Source organism: Podarcis bocagei (assembly GCF_964188305.1).
Source record: "Podarcis bocagei genome assembly, chromosome: 1".
In the NCBI taxonomy this organism is placed as follows: Eukaryota; Metazoa; Chordata; class Lepidosauria; order Squamata; family Lacertidae; genus Podarcis; species Podarcis bocagei.
Window position 1 is genome coordinate 64114797 of NC_138125.1, and position 21477 is coordinate 64136273.

Consider the following 21477-nt stretch of genomic DNA (forward strand, 5'->3'; position numbering starts at 1 on the left):
AATTTGTAATCCATAAGTCTTCTGATCTCCCCATAGGAAGATCTCTCCAATCTCCATTCTCAAATTCAAACCACATTCTCATCATCCAGTTCTTGTTTTCTTTATAATCCATTCTTTCAGGCCTCTGGTTGTCCTTTTTCACCTGTGGCATTTCAGCTCCTCCTAGCTGCAGAATTTTCTTGAGTCAAGTCCTTGGCACAATCCACAAATTTATTTACTTTAGAATTCAAGGTCGTTAGGTCTGTAGCCAAAGCTTTACTCTGATCTTGCAACTTTCCCAGGAGAAAGAACATCCTATCCAACTCAGCCTGTATTTTTCCATCTGCAGCCATTGTAATGTCTCAGAACCCCCTCTAGAGGGATTCTAGTTACTTTGTATTCTTTCTCCAACAGTCAGGTTTTTATTTTGTATCTTCTTTATTTTCAACAACTCAAAGTCAGGTAAATCAAAACTAACCAGCAGAAATAGCAAGAAACAAATTTTCCAAATTTTGACAGCTCGTTTGACAGCTGTCAAACTCTTTATATCTCCTCAACAGGCTCTCTTGCGGATCGCTCCCGGATCCCGGGGGGTTGCACGTCAGCTCCTAAAAATCAATTCTCATCCTCCAGCACAAAACTTCAAATGCCACATCGTGGAATTAATAACTTTTGTCTCACACAGAGAGAAGTGGTCTCTCGACCTTAGTTATCCAATTCTTGCTTTAAATTGTCTGCAAGACGGGGGGGGGGGCGGACTTCCTTTTAACACTTCCCCCGATCGTACCAAATTCAAAGGAAAGGAGATTTTTAAGTCCAATTTCCGTACTACTCACGGGTTGTTACTTTTTGCAGTCCGAATGTTCAAGGAAAAAAGTCAGCGCTCTCCGGCCATGGCTTGCGGCTTCACTCCATAGAAGAAGCGGTCTACTCACAGCACCGCGCCACTCTCCGTCACCCGCTCCGAAGCCTTCAAAAAGGCTTCTTCGCGGGTCGGGGCGCAAATGGTGCCTGCTGAGTCACCAAGTCCACAGGCATCCGCGCCTGTGGTTTCTAAGGGTCCCCGCATCGTCGCCGCGGCAGGACCCGTGTTCCACGGAGCAGATTCCCTCCGGAGCTTGGAGGGAATCCGCCATTTGCCTTTCGCGCTAACCCGGAAGTGTCATTTTTTCCTGAGAGTTATTGCATCAAGGTGAAGGATATTCCTCTGATATTCCTACTACTGGTTGTCACAGGCAGAAACCTTTCTTCTGCCTCCTCTCCAGGAAGAGGGACAATCCCTCTCCCCAGACTGACCCTGTCTGTAGTTAATAGAATCACAGAATCATAGAATTGTAGAGTTGGAAGAGACCCCAAGGGTCATCTAGTCCAACCCCCTGCAATGCAGGAATCTCAGCTAAAGCATCTAAGACAGTTGGCCACCCAAACTCTGTTTTAAAACCTCCAAGGAAGGAGAGTCTACCACCAAGGAAGGTGTCCGTTCCACTGCTGGACAGCTCTTACTGTCAGAAAGTTCTTCCTGATGTTTAATCTCTGCATAGTCAGATTACTTCCCACCTCAGCCAACTGGAGTTCATTTGACTTATTAAATGGTCCTTCCCACTAATAAAATGGAGCTATTGAATTTGGGAGCAAAATCGCAAGCCACTCCTCCTTAGGCACTCCTAAGTGCCAGTGTGGTGTAGTGTTTAAGAGCTGTAGACTCGTAATCTGGTGAACCAGGTTCGCCTCTCCGCTCCTCCACATGCAGCTGCTGGGTGACCTTCAGCTGGTCACACTTCTCTGAAGTCTCTCAGCTTCACTCACCTCACAGAGTGTTTGTTGTGGGGGAGGAAGGGAAAGGAGAATGTTAGCCTCTTTGAGACTCCTTCGGGTAGTGATAAAGTGGGATATCAAATACAAACTCCTCCTCCTCCTCCTCCTCCTCCTCCTCCTCCTCTTCTTCTTCTTCTTCTTCTTCTTCTTCTTCTTCTTCTTCTTCTTCTTCTTCTTCTCTTGAGAGGTTCCTGAAGACCCCTAGCCTACATCTTCCTTGTGATACAATCATCTAGTTTTGATTGTCTTATCTAGTGTGAAAAGCTTTCCAGACCAACTTTTTTTTTAATTGTAAAGATTACCGGTATGCACCAATTTCATGGTGATTTCCCCAAATAATTAACTCACAAGACCTAAACACATGTTGCATCCAAGTGAATGTACTGAATCGTGATGACCTCCTTTTTTTTTAAAGGGGAAATATATATATATACACCTCAGGAGGGGTAGAGAAACAACAGTAGAAGAGAAAGTGTTTAATCCTTTACTTATATGCCTCTTCATATTCTGCGACATCCACTTTGCCCATGTTGGGTTGCTGCCAAAACATGTTTCAGTACCCTTTGCAGGGCAAAGCAACACAGTGATGAGTCTTCTCCCTGCTGTTTCTCTGCTCAGAATCATTCCTTCCCAAAGTGGTGTTTTATAGAAAAGAAATAGGGCCCCCAGGGCTCGAGACAATGGTTCCTGAGCTTTATTTGACTCTGTAAGTAAGTGCTATACTATTATTGCACTTGCTGTATAAAAGCCAGAAATGGGAAATTGCCTGAAAGCAATTTTTGCAGTCTGCCTCTCACTTTACTCTACAGGATCATCCTGCATCCAGAACATCTGCACTGCTTGTCAATGTCGTAAATGTTGTTAATATATTAAAAATGTGGTATTAATTATGCAAGCTCTCCTCGATTGGAGTAGCATGGTGTTTAAAAAAACATAAGATCCATTAGAAACCACTTTAGCTTTTTCATGAGGCTTCTTAATATCCCACATGTAATGAAATATAGATAGTAATGGGTTTCTGTGCAATAATGAGGGCAGAAAATGGAGGTGGGAGAAGAGTGAAAAGACTTGGTACAGCTTTTGTTGCAAAGTACCTGGGAAATTTTTCACATACACTAAAATGTGTGCCTAGTTTGGTGCCTGCATATAAGCAAACATAGGCTTCTGGTCCGCTTCACTGTATTCTTAGCATGACGATGAATGGAATTAAAATAGACTCAGCCTCTCTGTTTACAGAATCTGTATATTAAATCGGCTACCAAGTAGCAAGACTGTGGGGGAAGTTCTTAAATTGCTTGAACAGTATTTGGAGGTCCCACGTGGTTTTGTATCCAGTCAAATTTGAAGTGTGGTGACTTGTGACAAGGATGCTTCACATGATTATTCCCTGTGCCAATGCAGCTTCCACTTGAGCTAGTGACATTTCATAGAATCATAGAATCATAGAATCCTAGAGTTGGAAGAGACCACAAGGGCCATCGAGTCCAACCCCCTGCCAAGCAGGAAACACCATCAGAGCACTCCTGACATATAGTTGTCAAGCCTCTGCTTAAAGACCTCCAAAGTAGGAGATTCCACCACACTCCTTGGCAGCAAATTCCACTGTCGAACAGCTCTTACTGTCAGGAAGTTCTTCCTCATGTTTAGGTGGAATCTTCTTTCTTGTAGTTTGGATCCATTGCTCCGTGTCCGCTTCTCTGAAGCAGCAGAAAACAACCTTTCTCCCTCCTCTATGTGACATCCTTTTATATATTTGAACATGGCTATCATATCACCCCTTAACCTCCTCTTCTCCAGGCTAAACATGCCCAGCTCCCTTAGCCGTTCCTCATAAGGCATCGTTTCCAGGCCTTTGACCATTTTGGTTGCCCTCCTCTGGACACGTTCCAGTTTGTCAGTGTCCTTCTTGAACTGTGGTGCCCAGAACTGGACACAGTACTCCAGGTGAGGTCTGACCAGAGCAGAATAAAGTGGCACTATTACTTCCCTTGATCTAGATGCTATACTCCTATTGATGCAGCCCAGAATTGCATTGGCTTTTTTAGCTGCTGCGTCACACTGTTGGCTCATGTCAAGTTTGTGGTCAACCAAGACTCCTAGATCCTTTTCACATGTACTGCTCTCAAGCCAGGTGTCACCCATCTTGTATTTGTGCCTCTCATTTTTTTTGCCCAAGTGCAATACTTTACATTTCTCCCTGTTAAAATTCATCTTGTTTGTTTTTGCCCAGTTCTCTAATCTGTCAAGGTCGTTTTGAAGTGTGATCCTGTCCTCTGGGGTGTTAGCCACCCCTCCCAGTTTGGTGTCATCTGCAAATTTGATCAGGATGCCCTTGAGTCCATCATCCAAGTCGTTGATAAAGATGTTGAATAAGACCGGGCCCAAGACAGAACCCTGTGGCACCCCACTAGTCACTCTTCTCCAGGATGAAGAGGAACCATTGATGAGCACTCTTTGGGTTCGGTCAGTCATCCAGTTACAAATCCACTGAGTGGTAGCATAGTCAAGACCACATTTTACCAGTTTCTTTACAAGAATATCATGGGGCACCTTGTCAAATGCCTTGCTGAAATCAAGGTAGGCTACATCCACTGCGTTCCCTTCGTCTACCAGGCTTGTAATTCTGTCAAAAAACGAGATCAGGTTAGTCTGACATGACTTATTTTTCAGAAATCCATGCTGACTATTGGTGATCACAGCATTCCTTTCTAGGTGCACACAGACTGTTTGCTTAATGATCTGCTCCAGAATCTTCCCTGGTATTGATGTCAGACTGACTGGGCGGTAATTATTTGGGTCCTCTCTTTTCCCCTTTTTGAAAATAGGGACAACATTTGCCCTCCTCCAGTCTGCCGGGACTTCGCCTGTTCTCCAGGAATTCTCAGATCACATCTGCCAGTTCTTTTAATACTCTTGGATGCAGTTCATCTGGCCCTGGAGACTTGAATACATCTAAACTGGCCAAGTATTCTTGTACTATCTCCTTAGTTATTCTGGGCTGTGTTTCCTTTGCTGAATCATTTGCTCCAAATTCTTCAGGTCGGGCATTGTTTTCCTTATCGGAGAAGACTGAGGCAAAGAAGGCATTGAGGAGTTCAGCCCTTTCTGTGTCCCCTGTTTGCATTTCACCATCTTCTCCTCTGAGTGACCCCACTGTTTCTTTGCTCTTCCTTTTGCTACGAACATACCCATAGAAGCCTTTTTTGTTGCTTTTAACCTCTCTAGCAAGCCTGAGTTCATTCTGTGCTTTAGCTTTTCTGACTTTGTGTCTACACGTGCTGGCTATTTGTTTGAATTCCTCTTTGGTGGTTTCCCCCCTTTTCCATTTTTTGTACACATCCTTTTTTAATCTTAACTCAGTTAAAAGTTCTTTAGATAGCCACCCTGGCTTCTTTAGGCACCTTCCATGTTTCCCTCTCATTGGTATTGCCTGACATTGTGCTTTTAGTATCTCCCTCTTAACAAACTCCCAGCCATCATGAACTCCCTTTCCTTTTAGTATTACTGTCCATGGGATCTCACCCAGCACTTCCCTAAGTTTTATGAAGTCGGCTTTCTTAAAGTCAAGAAATTGAGTCCTAGTATGCTTGGCTGCTCCTTTCCGCTGTATTGTAAACTTCAGAAGAGCATGATCACTCGCGCCTAATGATCCTTCCACTTCTACCCCACTAACCAGGTCATCAACATTGGTTAGGACCAGATCTAAAATGGCTGTTCCTCTTGTTGCTTCTCCCACTTTCTGGACAATGAAGTTGTCTGCAAGGCCAGTGAGGAATCTGTTTGACCTTATGCTCTTGGCTGAGTTTGACATCCAACAAATATCCGGGTAATTGAAGTCCCCCATTACTACTATCTCCCTTCCTTTTGCATGCTTGGCCATCTGTTCCAGGAAGGCATCATCTATGTCCTCCGTTTGGCTTGGGGATCTATAGTAAACTCCCACAATGAGGTCCCTGTTATTCTTCTCTCCCTTAATTTTGACCCAAATGCTCTCACTTTGGCTTTGATGTTCTAAATCTTGGATCTCTTCACAGGTATACACATCCCTGACATATAACGCCACTCCTCCTCCTTTCTTGTCTGGTCTGTTTCTCTGAAATAGATTGTATCCCCCCATTATTACATTCCAATCGTGGGACTTATCCCACCAGGTTTCAGTGATGCCTATTATGTCATATTTAGTTTGCTGTACCAAGAGCTCAAGCTCATCTTGTTTATTTCCCATGCTTTGCGCATTAGTGTACAGACATTGAAGTCCATTAATCATTCCCCCGTGTCTCTTATTTAAGGATTTTTTCCTCCCACCACTAGGTCTGCGTGCTGTTTGCTCCATTTGGTCTATGACATTTGGATGATCATCTTCATCAATTGATAGGCTCCTACCTTCAGGAGCACTGTCTCCCTCCCCCACATTAGTCAGTTTAAAGCCCTCCTGATGAGGTTTCTGAGATTTTTGGCAAAAACATTTCTCCCAACTGTTGTGAGGTGCAGCCCATCGCTTGCCAGAAGTCCATCTTCAAGAAACTGCAGTCCGTGATCTAAGAATCCAAACCGTTCCTGTTTACACCATCTGCGAAGCCAGCTGTTCACTTCCACTATTTTCCCCTCTCTCCCTGGGCCACGTCGTTCAACTGGGAGGAGAGATGAGATGACAATTTGTGCATTTAGTTGCTTCAATTTCCTGCCGAGAGCCTCGTAGTCTCTTTTGATCTTCTGGAGGCTATTGCTTGCAGTGTCATTGGTTCCCACATGAACCAAGAGGAAGGGGTATTTGTCAGTGGGTTTTATGATTCCTTGCAGTCGTTCAGTTACATCTTGGATCTTAGCCCCGGGGAGACAGCACACTTCCCGAGACATCTTGTCAGGCCCACAAATCACTGCTTCTGTTCCCCTCAGTAGGGAATCCCCTATCACCACTACTCGCCTCCTCTTAGGTTTGGTCGGGGTTCTTCCATGAGCTGTCCGTTCCAAGGTTGCCTGCACATTCCCTTTATGTGTGAAGACATCAGGGGAGTTCAGAGAAGCCCCTTCATGTGCTGAAAATGCACTGAAACTAGGGGCAAATTCCATACATAGCAAAAACTAGAATTGCTTCACTGAAGTCAACAGTGGGAGAAAGAGTCTTTCCATAACTTATCACCCTTTCTATCCCATATTGTGGCTAGTCCAAACAAATACTTTCCACCTTGATTGACAGTCTATTTTTGAAAACTTAAGTGTGCTTTTCTGTCTCCTCAAATGATTATTTAAAAGTAAATTCCACAGGCATCTAGGAAAGAGAAAATGCTACTTGTGCTATTTATATATTTATCTTCATTCTTAATGTATTTTTGTCCTCACTGCTATCCTAAATATCATATTTACATATACCATGCTAAAATATTTAGATGATTTCTTAATATGCATGCTGGTGATATATATCTATATATTTATTCTCCTCCATTTAGAACAAAAGCCTGAAAAATAAACTCCTTTCTGGAAGCAAGCTTTGTGGCATTCATGCTGAAGAGGTGAGTAGGATTTGTTTTGTTCTGACCCCAGCAAGCCCAATAGAGGAAATGATTTATTGGTGAAGTCTGTTGCAAATCAGGGGCGGGTTTGGGGATGTGCAAGGGTGAGCACTCATTGGGTGCTGAGCCTAGGGGGTGTCATCTCAAAGCCCAGTAAGCGAGGTGCTGGGCTTTGGAAAGGAGGTAAGAGGCTCTGACAGGGTCCTAGAGTCCACCCGCCTCCTTCCCAAAACCTAGTTAGCGCTTTCCCAGATTTGAAAAAAAGATGGGAGGGCTGTGGTACCCTGCTGAGCTCTCATGCCTCCTTTTCAAAGCCAGGGGACTCCTTACCCACCTTTGGGAGGGCAGCCCAAGGGCTAGTGGGTGGAGGCACTTTTTGGCCTTGGACAGGGAACAATAATACCCAAGTCTGCCACTGCACAAATTTATTTCAGGAGTAAAAACAATATTCTGTGCAAGTGTCAAGATAATCCTGTGCACAAAAGTGTCTGGTTACCTACAGTAGATTCTTACATGTTCATTCATAAAGCAAATATGTGTCCAAGAATAAGAGTCTTGAAGTCATTTGTGCAGTCAATCATAAAGATTCTGCTATTTCATCTGCTTTAAGGGGGAAATGGATAGAAAATATTGTGAATAAATCAATATAATAAAACTCCTAAGCAATGTCTTAAATCTAATAAAAAGCCCAACCACTGTTTCAAAAACCTTGCAATGTTAATGATGCTTCATATTTTCACACACATTGGTTATAGAAAAGCCATATGATATGTATATGCTGGGAATAGGATGTGTACACTGGAATTTTCTGTTTGTTTCACATTCAGAAGCTCTTGTGTCAAACATGTGCAAAATATTTTTACGAACAGAGAGTGGTAGTCAGTGCTAGTCCTATTGAGAGGAGACCCATTCAAGTTAATAAACATAAATAACTTAGGTAAGACTTAGCTGAATATCATTCATCAATATTGTGATAGCATCCCAGCAGATGAAATTTCAGCAAAGACCTCAGCTAACATGTCACAGAAGTACAGTGGTACCTTGGTTCTCAAATGTCTTGGTACTCAAACAACTTGAAACCCACAACTGCAAACCTGGAAGTAAGTGTTCCAGTTTGTGAACTTTGTTTTGGAAGCCGAACCTGCTCCCTTTTGAGTGCTATGCTTCTGTTTTGAGTGTTTTGCTGAGGTCTGTCAGTTTTTGCTATTTATTTTGAGTTTTTGTTTTGTGACTCTTTTTTGTTTTGTTTTTGAGACTGTGTGGAACCCAGTTCAGCTACTGATTGATTGATTGATTGTGTGACTGCAGTACATTCTTTATAGCTTTCAATTTATGGATCAATGGTCTCATTAGATAGTAAAATTCATGCTAAATTGCTGTTTTAGGGGTTGTTTTTAAAAGTCTGGAACAGATTAATCCATTTTGCATTACTTTCTATGGCAAAGTGAGCCTTGATTTTGGAACGCTTTGGTTTTGGAACGGACTTCTGGAACGGATTAAGTTTGAGAACCAAGGTACCACTGTAACTGGAAATGCAGCTGCAGGCCATGGGTTGAAAATCTGAGAAAGGACACATTGTCATTTTAAAACAGCAGCTACCCTGAGTCATTGTTAAAGGGCACCTCAGTTCTTTTGAACCACTTGAGCACCAGAAATAGAGTTTTAGGAGCATCTGAGGAATTTGGTGGGGTGAACAGCTAGAATGAAGACAAACTTCAATGCAAAAGTGGTTGTGCATCTGAGTCAGCACCTGTGATCTGGGCTCATAGTTTAGGCTTTTCAGAGTGTCACAAAGCAGCAGTTCATGCAAGGAGGAAGTGGCAGTGGTGCCCATAAGTGGCAGCAGTACTGCTGGCCATTAGGATGGTGACAAGGCATGGTGTTGGCAAGGTTGAGGAGCTCCAAGTTGGTGCCTCACAGGTCCATACCATAGACTGAGCCATTTCAAGTACAGATGTGTGACTTTCCTCATGTTCACATCCGATTGGCTTAGAATATAGACTGATGGAGGGACCTCAAAATGGCCCACCTTATTTTCTGAGAAGTTGTCCTCCCGCCTATGAATTCACAATCCCTGTCTTCTGACTTAAGATACAGATATCCCACCTAATATTTCTACTGGACTGGGGCTGATCCGTGTCTAAGCACCACAATCTGCTGCCAGCGTGTTTAGCTTGACTCTCATTCCAGATGTTTCTGAGATCAGCAGTGATACGATGTTAAAGCATGATTTAAAAAAAGCATTGTGCTGAAAACGGTTGATTTCAGCAGAATCAAAATGTGCAGAAGGTTGTTTGAAATCTGTCACCCCCTCTATTGTGCAAACAGATAATTTTATGCTTTTCACAGGGTGAGCAGTAGAACATTTCTTTAAAATCTTAATTTCTGCTTTTCCAGCATAATAACATATTTGGCTATGGTAAGGTGTGAATCTCTTTGCAATCACAATGCAGAGACAAAAGGGGCAGACCCTTTCTACCATTAAAATGTATTTGTGCCACATTTTAACATAAATAGGATTGTGCTTGTTTTGTGGTAGCTACAGTACATTTCTGGTGAGCCATTCTGTTTTCATAGCAGGATCATGCAAAGCTATCATACTTGAAAGAAGAACGACTGTTGGCAGAATAAAAGCTTTGGCACCTACGCTGTTATTCAGGAGTAGAATTCTTGATGAACCCAAACAGTGCCATGTGTTTTGTACCCTGTCAGGTACAACAGAATGGGTTGGGAGCTTGGTGGCTGTCTCGCTAATAAATGGATGAATTGATTGATTAAGCAATTTAATTTTTTTTAGCATATCTTAGTACAGCTGATTAGGGGGAATAGTTAATGAACACTTTTCTTTCTTCAAGGCTCTAAAAAGACAATGCTGTACCGAGAAATTAATATCAAAACACAATGCTTTAAAAAAAGGAAGAGAAGGTTCAGGGAGTGTTAACAGCAATGCAATCAACAAACGTGATTGTCATTTCACAGAGGACAACTGTAATTAAATCCAAATTATTAAATTTGTGATCACTATCCTGTTCATGTGGCACACTTATTAGATAAATTACATTTGCGGAAATCATTGGTGAAGGCAATTCAGCCTAGTTTACATGATCAGGTTTGCACTAGTTTTAAGCAGACCGTTATCCATGTTTGACTCTAAAGAATCCAGATTATGCCCCTAGTCAAAACCCATTATGAATGTAAAATGGAATAAGTCCATGTCTTTTCTGACTCACCTGATCTTCCTTGCTTCTTTTAACTGCAGGTTATTCAAGCCAGTTCATTCTTTTTGTACCCTTGCACCTTTCATTTTTGCTTTTAAGTATAATAGAATGAACACCACAAACTGTTAATATATATTTTAATACACTAGATTGTTGGTAAGTATATAGCTGATCTGTCCATGAATGATGACATACCAAGGCACCAGAAATAACCCTTTGGTATAGGAAGAGCTATCTGTTTCACCCCAGTACACTACCAGGGAGGAAAGAAAGACACAGAAGCAGGTGACAGAAAATAAGAGTGAAAAGGAGGTAACCCTGCCTATTTTTGGCTGTGTTCCTTCTCACTGCCTGTGTGCAGCCCCTAACAGATTACTCTTGGGGAAATGCAGTCCTTGACAGACACAAGGCCCACCTAGGCAACTGGAAAATGTACTCTCTTATCTTCCCATATTGCACTGAGAACCACACACAAAAGCCAGAAGATAAGAGGTGACCCTGCCTCCCCATGAACAGTGAGAAAACTTCATTCATGTTCATAGGTCCTCATTCAAAAGCGGGGGGGGGGGGGGGTTAAATGCAGGAAGGCAATTTCGCAGCCAACAGAAAGGGCTGCTTTTTCAATGCAGCCCTAAATAAAACTATTGTAAATGAGGATATATAGATATGGATATCCTTTTCCAGAGGGTTCACCATGATTCCCTGAATACATCTTTAGCCAATCATTTGAATAATTTTTCAATATACAAAATGTGGCAAGAAGGAATGCTCACCTCTTTGTCATCATATTAATCACCATTTTCTTTTTTAATCTAAATTGTGAATCATTTTAGTTTTGTGGATGCAGCCAACATCAGTGGTTTTCTTCTGTAACTCCATAACATTTCATTTGGGAACATCATATTTTGATCTGCACTGTTACTTTACAACTGTTCCTTTTCTGTTTGTTTTGCATGATGTTTATGCACATTTTAATATTTGCTACACAACTGTGAATAATGTAACACGAGAGTTTACATTTAAATGGTAAACAGGGAATATTACTTCCCGGTGCCTCATATTAAATCTGCGCCCCTGAGTATTTTTTGCCCATAGATCTTTGTGAGTTGACAAGCTTCTAGAATTGTTCACTGAGCACCTTTCTAAGAGAAATACATTTTATAAAGGAAGGTTTGTTAATAATAAACCTGCCTTGCTGTGGGTTTACCGAATATAACAGAACCTGTAATGCATTCTTCACTTAAAAACAGCAACCATAGTTCAGTGATAGAAGACATCTTGTGCATGTAAAATGTTCAGGGTTAAATCCTAGAGATCTCCAAGCAGGGCTGTGAAAGACCCACTGCCAGTCATTGTAGACAATTCTAAGCTTGATGGACCAAGGGATTGGATTGGTATAAGAAGGTGTCCTATCCCCAAACAGGCCATGGGATGGCACAGTGGCACTCATCTTAACCTCCGGACACCTATGTCACTGCTGCCTACCAGGATGGGAAAGGGCGACGTGGCAATGAGGTCCGTGCAGGACAGATACACCAGCAGGATTGCCAGGTTGGCTCTGCCCGTGCATTGGCACTGCGCTGATCTTGGCACTCTGGCCCATCCCAGGCATGGTATGGCTAGTAAGACGCCTGTCTGAAGCCCTGTAGATTTGCTTCTAATCAGTGTAGTATACTGAGCTAGACAGATAGATCTGTGACTTTGCTGAGTGAAAGGCAGTTTCCTATGTTCCTATGAGATGACTTAAACATATGGAATCTTGCTGATTCCAAAGAAAGGTCCCTGATTCGGAGCAGCTTACATAACTCTGGTGTTGTCACATTATATTGAACTTAGTCAATAAGCTAAAATACTCAGCATGTTAATTTGCAAAATAGTTTGGAAACAGCCCTGTTTGTAGGCCTGCATCTGATCATGGTTCACAGCATTAGGCAATAGGCCCTAAATTCTTTTGGGGAGGGACAATAGCTCTGCGGCAAAGCACAAGCTTTCCATGGTTCATTCCCTAGCTACCCCAGTTGAAAGGATCAGGAAGCAGGAAATGAGCAAAACCTTTAGACTCTGGAGAAGCACTTGCATTCAGAGCAGATAACACCGATACACAGACTTTCTGACTTGGTATAATGCAGCTTCCAATGTTTCACTCAGTATTAATGAGCTATCAATATACTGACTATTATTAAAGTGAAAAATTAATAGCAACTTGAGTCTGATTATGACAAAGCAGATAATTCAGCATCAGTTTCGCAATTGGAATGAATGATAATATCTTTAAAATTTGTAAGTTAATTATCTAAAATAAATAGCTATGGGGTGGGGCTGCAGGATTTCTGCTCTTGCTTCTGGGGTTTTTTTATTTAAAAAAAATAGATCATGTTCAAGCAAGACTGGCCAGTGTGACATTAAAGACAGCAGTGTAGCATGGATGAGATCAAAGTTGCCCTCACGAACCAATGTCGCTCTCAGCTTAATAGGGTTTTTAAGCCAAGTGAAAATGGTCTGTAGCCATGTAGCTGTCAATGAACATTTTCTTTTTGAGGTTGATTTTGCTCCCTCTAGACCATGAAGTCAGTGTTCTAAATATTGTTCCAAAGGCAAAAAAGAAAAGAAAAAAGCTTTCAGATTTATCTTGTAGTGAAGTGTCTCGTACCTGCGATTCCAATCTGCCATCACGCCACTAGGCAGCCTGTGAAATAGAACCAGCTGAATAAAATTTCTGCAAGAGACAAAGTGAAGTTCAGCATGTAGGGAGGAAGTTCACTTCATGTTTCTGATCTGCAGAGTTTAATTATGAAAAATGATCCTGTCTCATGAGTGCCTGCAGTTCAGTGTTAGATGACATGCTTTCCATGCATACGATTAAGGTTCAAATTCAAGCCCTGGCTTCTCCAGCTTAAAAGATCACATGCAGCAGGGCTAGGAAATACCTCCTTGAGACTTTGCAGTGCAACCTCTGGTTAGATTAGAAACTCATAGAATCATAGAATCATAGAGTTGGAATAGACCACAAGGGCCATTGAGTCTAACCCCCTGCCAAGCAGGAAACACCATCAGAGCACTCCTGACATATGGTTGTCAAGCCTCTGCTTAAAGACCTCCAAAGAAGGAGACTCCACCACACTCCTTGGCAGGAAATTCCACTGTCGAACAGCTCTTGCCGTCAGGAAGTTCTTCCTAATGTTTAGGTGGAATCTTCTTTCTTGTAGTTTGGATCCATTGCTCCGTGTCCGCTTCTCTGGAGCAGCAGAAAACAACCTTTCTCCCTCCTCTATATGACATCCTTTTATATATTTGAACATGGCTATCATATCACCCCTTAACCTCCTCTTCTCCAGGCTAAACATGCCCAGCTCCCTTAGCCATTCCTCATAAGGCATCGTTTCCAGGCCTTTGACCATTTTGGTTGCCCTCCTCTGGACACATTCCAGTTTGTCAGTGTCCTTCTTGAACCGTGGTGCCCAGAACTGGACACAGTACTCCAGGTGAGGTCTGACCAGAGCAGAATACAGTGGCACTATTACTTCCCTTGATCTAGATCTACTCCTATTGATGCAGCCCAGAATTGCATTGGCTTTTTTAGCTGCCGCGTCACACTGTTGGCTCATGTCAAGTTTGTGGTCAACCAAGACTCCTAGATCCTTTTCACATGTACTGCTCTCAAGCCAGGTGTCACCCATCTTGTATTTGTGCCTCTCATTTTTTTCTCATGATTTTTTTCTCATAATTTTTTTCTCATAATTTTTCTCATAATGGGGCAGATAATCCTGTAGTCTGGTTTAGGATGCCATCCCATACAAATCTACAAGTGTAGAAGTCTCTGCGAACTCCATATCCAAGTAGATATGCATAGAACTAAGCTACCACGTGGCTACAATCTCCTTGGTTACAAGGTCCTTTCTCTAATGCTCCTCTTGTGTGTGCAGCTTTATAGGGTTTACACTCATCAGTGCTTCAAAGCACTCCCCACCCAGCCCACTAAAGCACTTTAACAGAATTAGCAAATTCAGGGGAGAGCAATTTAAAGAGTATGGGGGGCATGGCATGACCAGAACCAGTACCTTTCCACCAGGAACCTTTCAGCAACTTCTCAGGACCTCAGAGTGTCCCTAGTCCAGTGGTGGCCAAACTTGGCTCTCCAGCTGTTTTGGGACTACGATTCCCATCATCCCTGACCACTGGTCCTGTTAGCTAGGGTTGATGGGAGCTGTAGTCCAAAAACAGCTGGTGGGCCAAGTTTGGCCACCACTGCCCTAGTCAGAGCAGCTCCAGCTGTCCCCAAAGTGGTTTGCAGACTTATTTTGTGTCTCTGTGATGGTGTGGTAAACACGACTAAATCCCCATGGAAGCAAGCTGCTTCGTGTTACACTTCTTCATGTGGTTGCAAACAAGAATATCCTGAGTGGTTTATTTGCAGATACAAAGTGATGAAAAACAATTTCCAACAGATTTTTTTCTCACTACAAATTGTGAAAAGTCTGGATAGCTCCAAGCCCTAATTGATTATACTAATTTATAGAGATCATTATAGAGATAGAATGGAAATAATCCTAAACAAAGTAGCATGGGGGGGGGGTTGTGGGGGGGAGGTGCAGATCCATATTTTGTGAGTTAAATGGAATCATGAAAAGTGGCTCCACTCAATTTTGGGTAATGTGTCCTCCCTTTGACATTCTGTTGCACCCTAACTCATGTTGTTCAGAAGGGTTCTCTGATCACCCATTTTTGAGGGCCAAAGAGAGCTTAAGGGTGAAAGAGGGAAAGGCAAAGTCTCCTTGACCTGACTTAGTTTACTTTGCACTCATGTTCCAGGCCAACATGTGTATTAAGAGCAATCTCATTCTTGATGTGTCAGTTGTTCTTGCCATGTTCTTTATAAAGTGATAAATTTGGCCCTTTGTTTTATGTGCATAATGTATGCAAGACCAGCATAGCTGTAGCAAACACAGCTCGTTTCATCAACAGTTGTAATTTTACCAAACCTCCCCCCACCCCGGATATACTGTCCTATTACCTGAACTTTAATATATTTTCCTCTGCATATAAATTACTTAAAGGATTAATGTATTATCCTCTGCTTGCAGTCAAAAAAGATCCAAGCCCAACTGAAGGAGCTTCGCTATGGGAAAAAGGATTTGATTTTTAAGGTGAGTTTGTCACTTGAGCTGGCAAAGGTATTTGCTTACAGGCAGTGTAACATTAAGGGAATATGGTCCAATGGTTTTATTATTCTAACCTGTGCTGGGGGGCAGAAATGACTACCTATCACCATACATATTCAAAGGGATTTGGAAAACTAAAGGGCAAATTTGATTTCTGTGATACATTGTCGAAAATGTCAATGATTTCAGCAGTTTTTCACTATGAAAATGTTCTTAAAGGGTGAAGTCTGTTAATTCTAAATCTTCAAACCATCTAGCACTGTGTACTAACACTTACTTCACTGATATTTATATTCAGACTTCCAACACATCTAGCAAAGTTGTGATGTGTTTTCAATTATTCTCGTTTATCACTTTCCCATTATTACATATTATATAGCCATGGAAGTGAAGTCACAGTTAAGGTGTTTCCAGTAGTCTAGCCTTTCTAAGCATAGAAGTGATAGTTTGTATATAATCCATACAGTTTCTTGAAACTGACATCAGTTTCATGAGGTTTATAAGTTTTCAAAATATTGGATAAAAAATGACTCAGTTACAGAAGTTAAAAAATTGTGAAATGAAGAGCAAGACTCTTCTGTTTCTGGTCAATCATACTTTAAATTTTTCATTTAAGAGGCTGGATTGCTTTTTATTTCCATTTTATTTTTTGTAAATAAATAATCCCACCAGAGATTTCCTTTCACAGAGATAGTGAAAATCTTCTGTGTACTTATAAGGTTACAGAATTATTTCCCTTCCATTTTACTTAGTAAATGGGCACAACAGGGCCTGGGAACCTGTTATCTTCCAGTTTATGTTGGACTCCAACTCCCATGAACTTCAGCTTGCATGGCCAGTGATCAGGAATTATAGGGCTTGTAGCAGTACCCAGAAAACTGCAGATTGCCCCTTCCCCCAATGGTACAAGCTGTACAACAGCACGTGTTAGTTGTAGCTAGTGAAGCCATAAAGGAAGTACAATATCAGCCTGGCAAATGATACCCGCATGCCTGCCTTATGCATGCAGAAATAGTGATAATGTTTTACTGCCACATTCATCTTCTACCTCATGGATTTCCATTTGCATTTGAGATGCAGAACCTCAAATTCCTGTCTATAACAGAGTAGAGGTGTTCCAGAATGTCTTTTAAAATGTTATTTCTTAACAACAACTTGCATGTATGTTATTTGATGTAAAGTCTGTGGATTGACTCACCTGTTTGAGTTGCATGCTTTGCATGAATTTTATCTTTGCTTTGTGCTTGTAACCAAGTTGTAATCTGGATTTTGTGTTAGGTTAATCTGTGATAGCTTGATGTCATGTGCAAGTAGTTTTACTTGGAAATGTGCCTTGTAAGCATTTAGGAAACATCTGACGTCAGCCCTGTATAGGGAAGCTTTTTAAGGTTTAAGGTTTTATTATGTTTTTATATATGCTGGAAGCCGCCCAGAGTGGCTGGGCCAACCCAGTCAGATGGGCAGGGTATAATTAATCATCATCTTCATCATCATCATCATCATCATCATCATCACTTCACATTTTAGTTTAGATGTGTGTTCAGGAGTTTGTCTGAACATGGCTTGAAGCAGAAAATTATTTGCTAAGATTGCCTGTGTCAATTCATTAGTTTCTGGGGTTTAAAAAGTCCTTTCCCACAAGCAAAAACTGATTCTGGGAAGCAGATTAAAGTGCTGTTCTTCTGGCAGAACACACATGGCTATATTTATATACACAAGTGGTATATAAATGTTGGGAAATGAATAAATTGAGTGAAATTTGGGACATTTTACTACCCCAAATTACATTGGAGTTGAAGAAATATCCTGTCTGATTATCTATGTCTATTTCCTAGTTTTTCTTGAAAGGGGTTAAAAAGGTGAAAGTATTGTTATATGTTTGTGGGGGTCAATATAGATGTTATCCATAGATCCCTTACATATCTGTGATCCTGTATTTGTGAAGTTTGGAAACTAGTAGAAGAAAAAGCTGAACCAGTCAGTCAAGTTGTAAGTTAAAGCCCTTAGCTGGCCAGTTAAGTACTGCCTTTTACATGGCCAAAGCGGTTGCCCTCTTGCCATAGAGACAAATGGGTGAGCCTTTTCCCACCTCACCTGACTAGATGCTGCATCATCCTCGGATGGAGAACAATAGGCCAATGAAGCTCCTGCAGCCAATTGGAAGCTGCAGAAGCCCTGTTAGACGTTCGGGCTCCAAAGAATGTTCACAAACCAGAACACTCACTTCTGGGTTTGCAGCATTCAGGAGCCAAAACATCCAAGTACCAAGGTGTTCAGGATCCAAGGTACGACTTTACTGAAAGTTGTCTTTCTATATACTGAATCCAAAGTTATGCATTTTGGGGCGGGATCTAGGAACCTGATGGGTAGGCAAGATCTGTTAGAGTTTAATGCAGCGAACCCTCCCACCATATATCCATATAACCATATGTACATTGACCTTCATTCCAAGGAAACCGACACTGGGTAAGCTCTGGAACCCCTGGAATCAGCGGCATACCTGGCTACTCCGGCTCATGGAGTGATGAACATGCCGTGCACCCAGGGGCAAGGCAGGCCGCCCACAAGGGCGATTGTCGTGGTGATCCCTGCCCAGGAGGTGGCACCCAGGGTGGATCGCACCCCCTCACCCCTCCTTCCTATGCCCCTGCCTGGAATCTCTCATTGCTTTGAGGTATAGCAATCCTGGATACTCTTAAGTACAACCCACCATGTTCACTGGAGTTCAGTCCCATTTGGGTTGAGGAGCATGAAGAGATTCTTTTTAAAAAAGCTTGATCCTCAACAAATACTTTTTTGCTTGGCTGTACAATCCAAAGTCAGGACCATTTTTATTTTTATTTTGTCAACCGCCCTGAGACCTCTGGATATAGGGCAGTATATAAATCCAATAAATAAAATAAAATAAAAATAAAAATGAGCCCTGTGATCCTGCAAGTAGGGGCAAGTTTTTCATTTTGCTATTCATACCTCCTCAGGAGGAAGCTCCACTGAGTTCAATGGGGGGAAAAAGACATTTCCAGTGTTCCAGAGCTGGTGTAATTTGTTCCCTGTTGGAGGGGCATGTCCTTTGTGACTTACGTAAATGTGCTTGATTGCACCCATGCCCAATAAGTAGAGCAAATTTTCTATATTCTTTAGTGCTCTATTCAGTACACTGTCGATGAAAAGCACCCTATAAACTATCCTTCTATTGCTAATCATTTTTCAGATGAAGATCACTCTCAGAGCTTTTATGTGCCATTAGAACCTATTCTAGACATGTGCTCTATGTCGAAAATTCTATACGGGTGAACATAAATTCCTTCTAACATCTCATCAGCTTTTTATAACTTGATTTCTTTTCACCTGAAATTATTTAATCACCAAAAAAAGACAAATGCGAACTGAGAAATCGCTGCAGATTTAGTGAAACAAAGCAACCCTCTATTTTTTACCATGTTCATTAGGAATACAGTCCCACTGATTTGAATAGAAATCATTTTAAATAAGTGTGCCAAATTATAGAAGTGTGAGTCATAACAGACAGCAGCAGAATCAGCTTAGCACTGTAGTTCTTAACTGAGAATTAGTCTCACTGGACACCATGGGATTTATTCCTGATAAGATATGCATGGTATTGGGCTTTAAGAATGCATGATCACAGTCTAGCTCTGGAATCTCAGGCAGACTTTGAAGGATAACTCAATTTGAACTTAGTAGGACTTATGTTTGAATAAACATATTTATAATCAGGCAGTGAGTAGCATGGCGGGGTGTATATTGCAAGTGATCAAGGAAGTGGAAGAACCCATGTGCTGCCGTGAGCAGATTGTTGGAGTCCAGGTTTTAACGCCACTCAATAAGCATAGAGGATGATCTTTGACCACTTGCAATCTCTCAGCCTAAGCCGGCTCAAAGCGTAGTTGTGAGGATGAACTAGGATGATTTCACAGGTTCTGAAACCTTTCTTATAAGGCTGTTTATTACTGATTTTTCTGGGTTTCTTTTAGCGATTTTACTGCTTTGTGTTGGTTCTTAGATTTTGTATTCTCAGGTGTTTTAAATTGTTTGGCTTTGCGTGATTTTAATTGCTGTCCAGTTATTGTTTTGTTGCTTTCTAATTTTTGTTGAATGACCTATACTGTATTTTTAAAGGCAGCATGGAAATTATTTTAATAAATAAATAAGAAATCATAAGAAATCACTGTAAGTTCATTGGGATATACCTATCTTAAAATTATTGAGAAGGGATGAGCTAAAGAAGTGGCAAGAAGCTTTAGGTCCATGTGTGTGTAACTTTCAATGCCTATCCTCATTGAGCATGTTTTCTTGGACTCTGCATTATATTGCATCATTGACTCAGGTGAGATCTGTATCTTTCACAGCCTAAAGCAGGAGCGAGGGGTCTCCCCACACCACACCCTCTTCCCAGCCACACATCATCTCTCCTCATCTCTGAACCAGCCCTGCCTTGCACCTCTCTTTAATGTTTTGCATGGTTGGAATGGGTCTTTGAATTTTGACATTGCCTCTTACTGGCCTTGATGGAATGTTGCTCAGAAGGGAATGCCACCCTTGGGCTAAGAAACTTTGAAACTTTCCCTACTCTCTGGCCTAAAGCAAGAAGTTGTCTATAAGATGTTTCTCCTCCTCAAGAATAAGCAAGTGGTAGTAGTCAGGAACTCACCTCAACCCTAAACCTTTGTGCTTTTGACTCCCCATCCACTCCATTCCAGCTTTCAGTCCCTACTCTAATTAGCGCAAGGTCTGAAAAGCATGGACTGAAAGCATAGATCACTCACAGTTGAATACCCAGAGCTAAGGTTGAGGGACATCACCCACTGAATGTGAGTATTAGAAGAGGCAACTGCTTCATTGAGCATCTCCATTTCTAAAATAAAAAGATCAAGCTTCGCCACTGCTAGTGCTGACTCCATATGGTTGACCACTCTCATGTTTATTCATACAAAACCAAGTGAAATCAATGAAGCAGCACAGTTGCAACTGCAAGCATTATGTCATCAAGTACATTTATTATGGGAAGGCTTCACTGCTTATTTTCCTATTCTTATGCCATTGTTTTATTTTATTGCCCCTCAGGCTCTTGGACTTTTTATTTAGATTTAAATTCTTAGGCTACTCTTTGGCCACATCAGTATACAAAGCAGTTGATTTAGAAATCACATTTGCTGGGAGGATGTTAAATTATTTCACCCATTCAGTTCAGGATAGTTTCATTGGCCTTTAGAGGGCCAAGAGAAAATAAAGGGCTCAGGAATGCTGACTTTTCCAACTGAGGTATGTTCAGTACTTTTCTAGAAAAATAGGTGTCGTACTCACCATGAAGTTGTTACAGTAAATGCCATACTTTTTAACAACAACCGAAAAGAGTATACCCTTGAGTACCCCCTGGAGGAGAAGAAAGCACTGGGTGTGTTCCTCTTTGAGCAACAGTGATCTGCAGTTGTACCTTGGTTCTTGAACAGCTTAGTTGCAGAACAAATCAGCTCCTGAACGCTGCAAACCCGGAAGTAAGTATTCCGGTTTGTGAATGTTTTTTGGAAGCCGAACGTCCGAGGCAGCTTCCGCTTGGTTTTCAAACAGTTTCGGGAGTCGAACGGACTCCAAGAATGGATTAAGTTTGAGAACCAAGGTACCACAGTCAAAATAAAAAAATTCCTTCCAGTAGCACCTTAAAGACCAACTAAGTTAGTTCTTGGTATGACCTTTCGTGTGCATGCACACTTCTTCAGATACCACAGTATTCTTCAGGTACCACAGTACATCATTTCATCCAAAATCTTATAGGACTAT

General features: G+C 41.7%; 1 protein-coding gene across 4 annotated transcripts in view; it reads left to right on the forward strand.

Moving 5' to 3' along the window:
• LUZP2 (leucine zipper protein 2) overlaps positions 1 to 21477 on the forward strand; it is a 340653-nt gene that overhangs the window by 238679 nt on the left and 80497 nt on the right. For all 4 annotated transcript variants that reach the window (XM_081165451.1, XM_081165449.1, XM_081165450.1 and 1 more), the window contains 2 exons: positions 7242 to 7304; positions 15604 to 15666. In XM_081165451.1, the coding sequence (XP_081021577.1) occupies positions 7242 to 7304; positions 15604 to 15666 (126 nt within the window). The remainder of the gene's footprint in view (positions 1 to 7241; positions 7305 to 15603; positions 15667 to 21477) is intronic.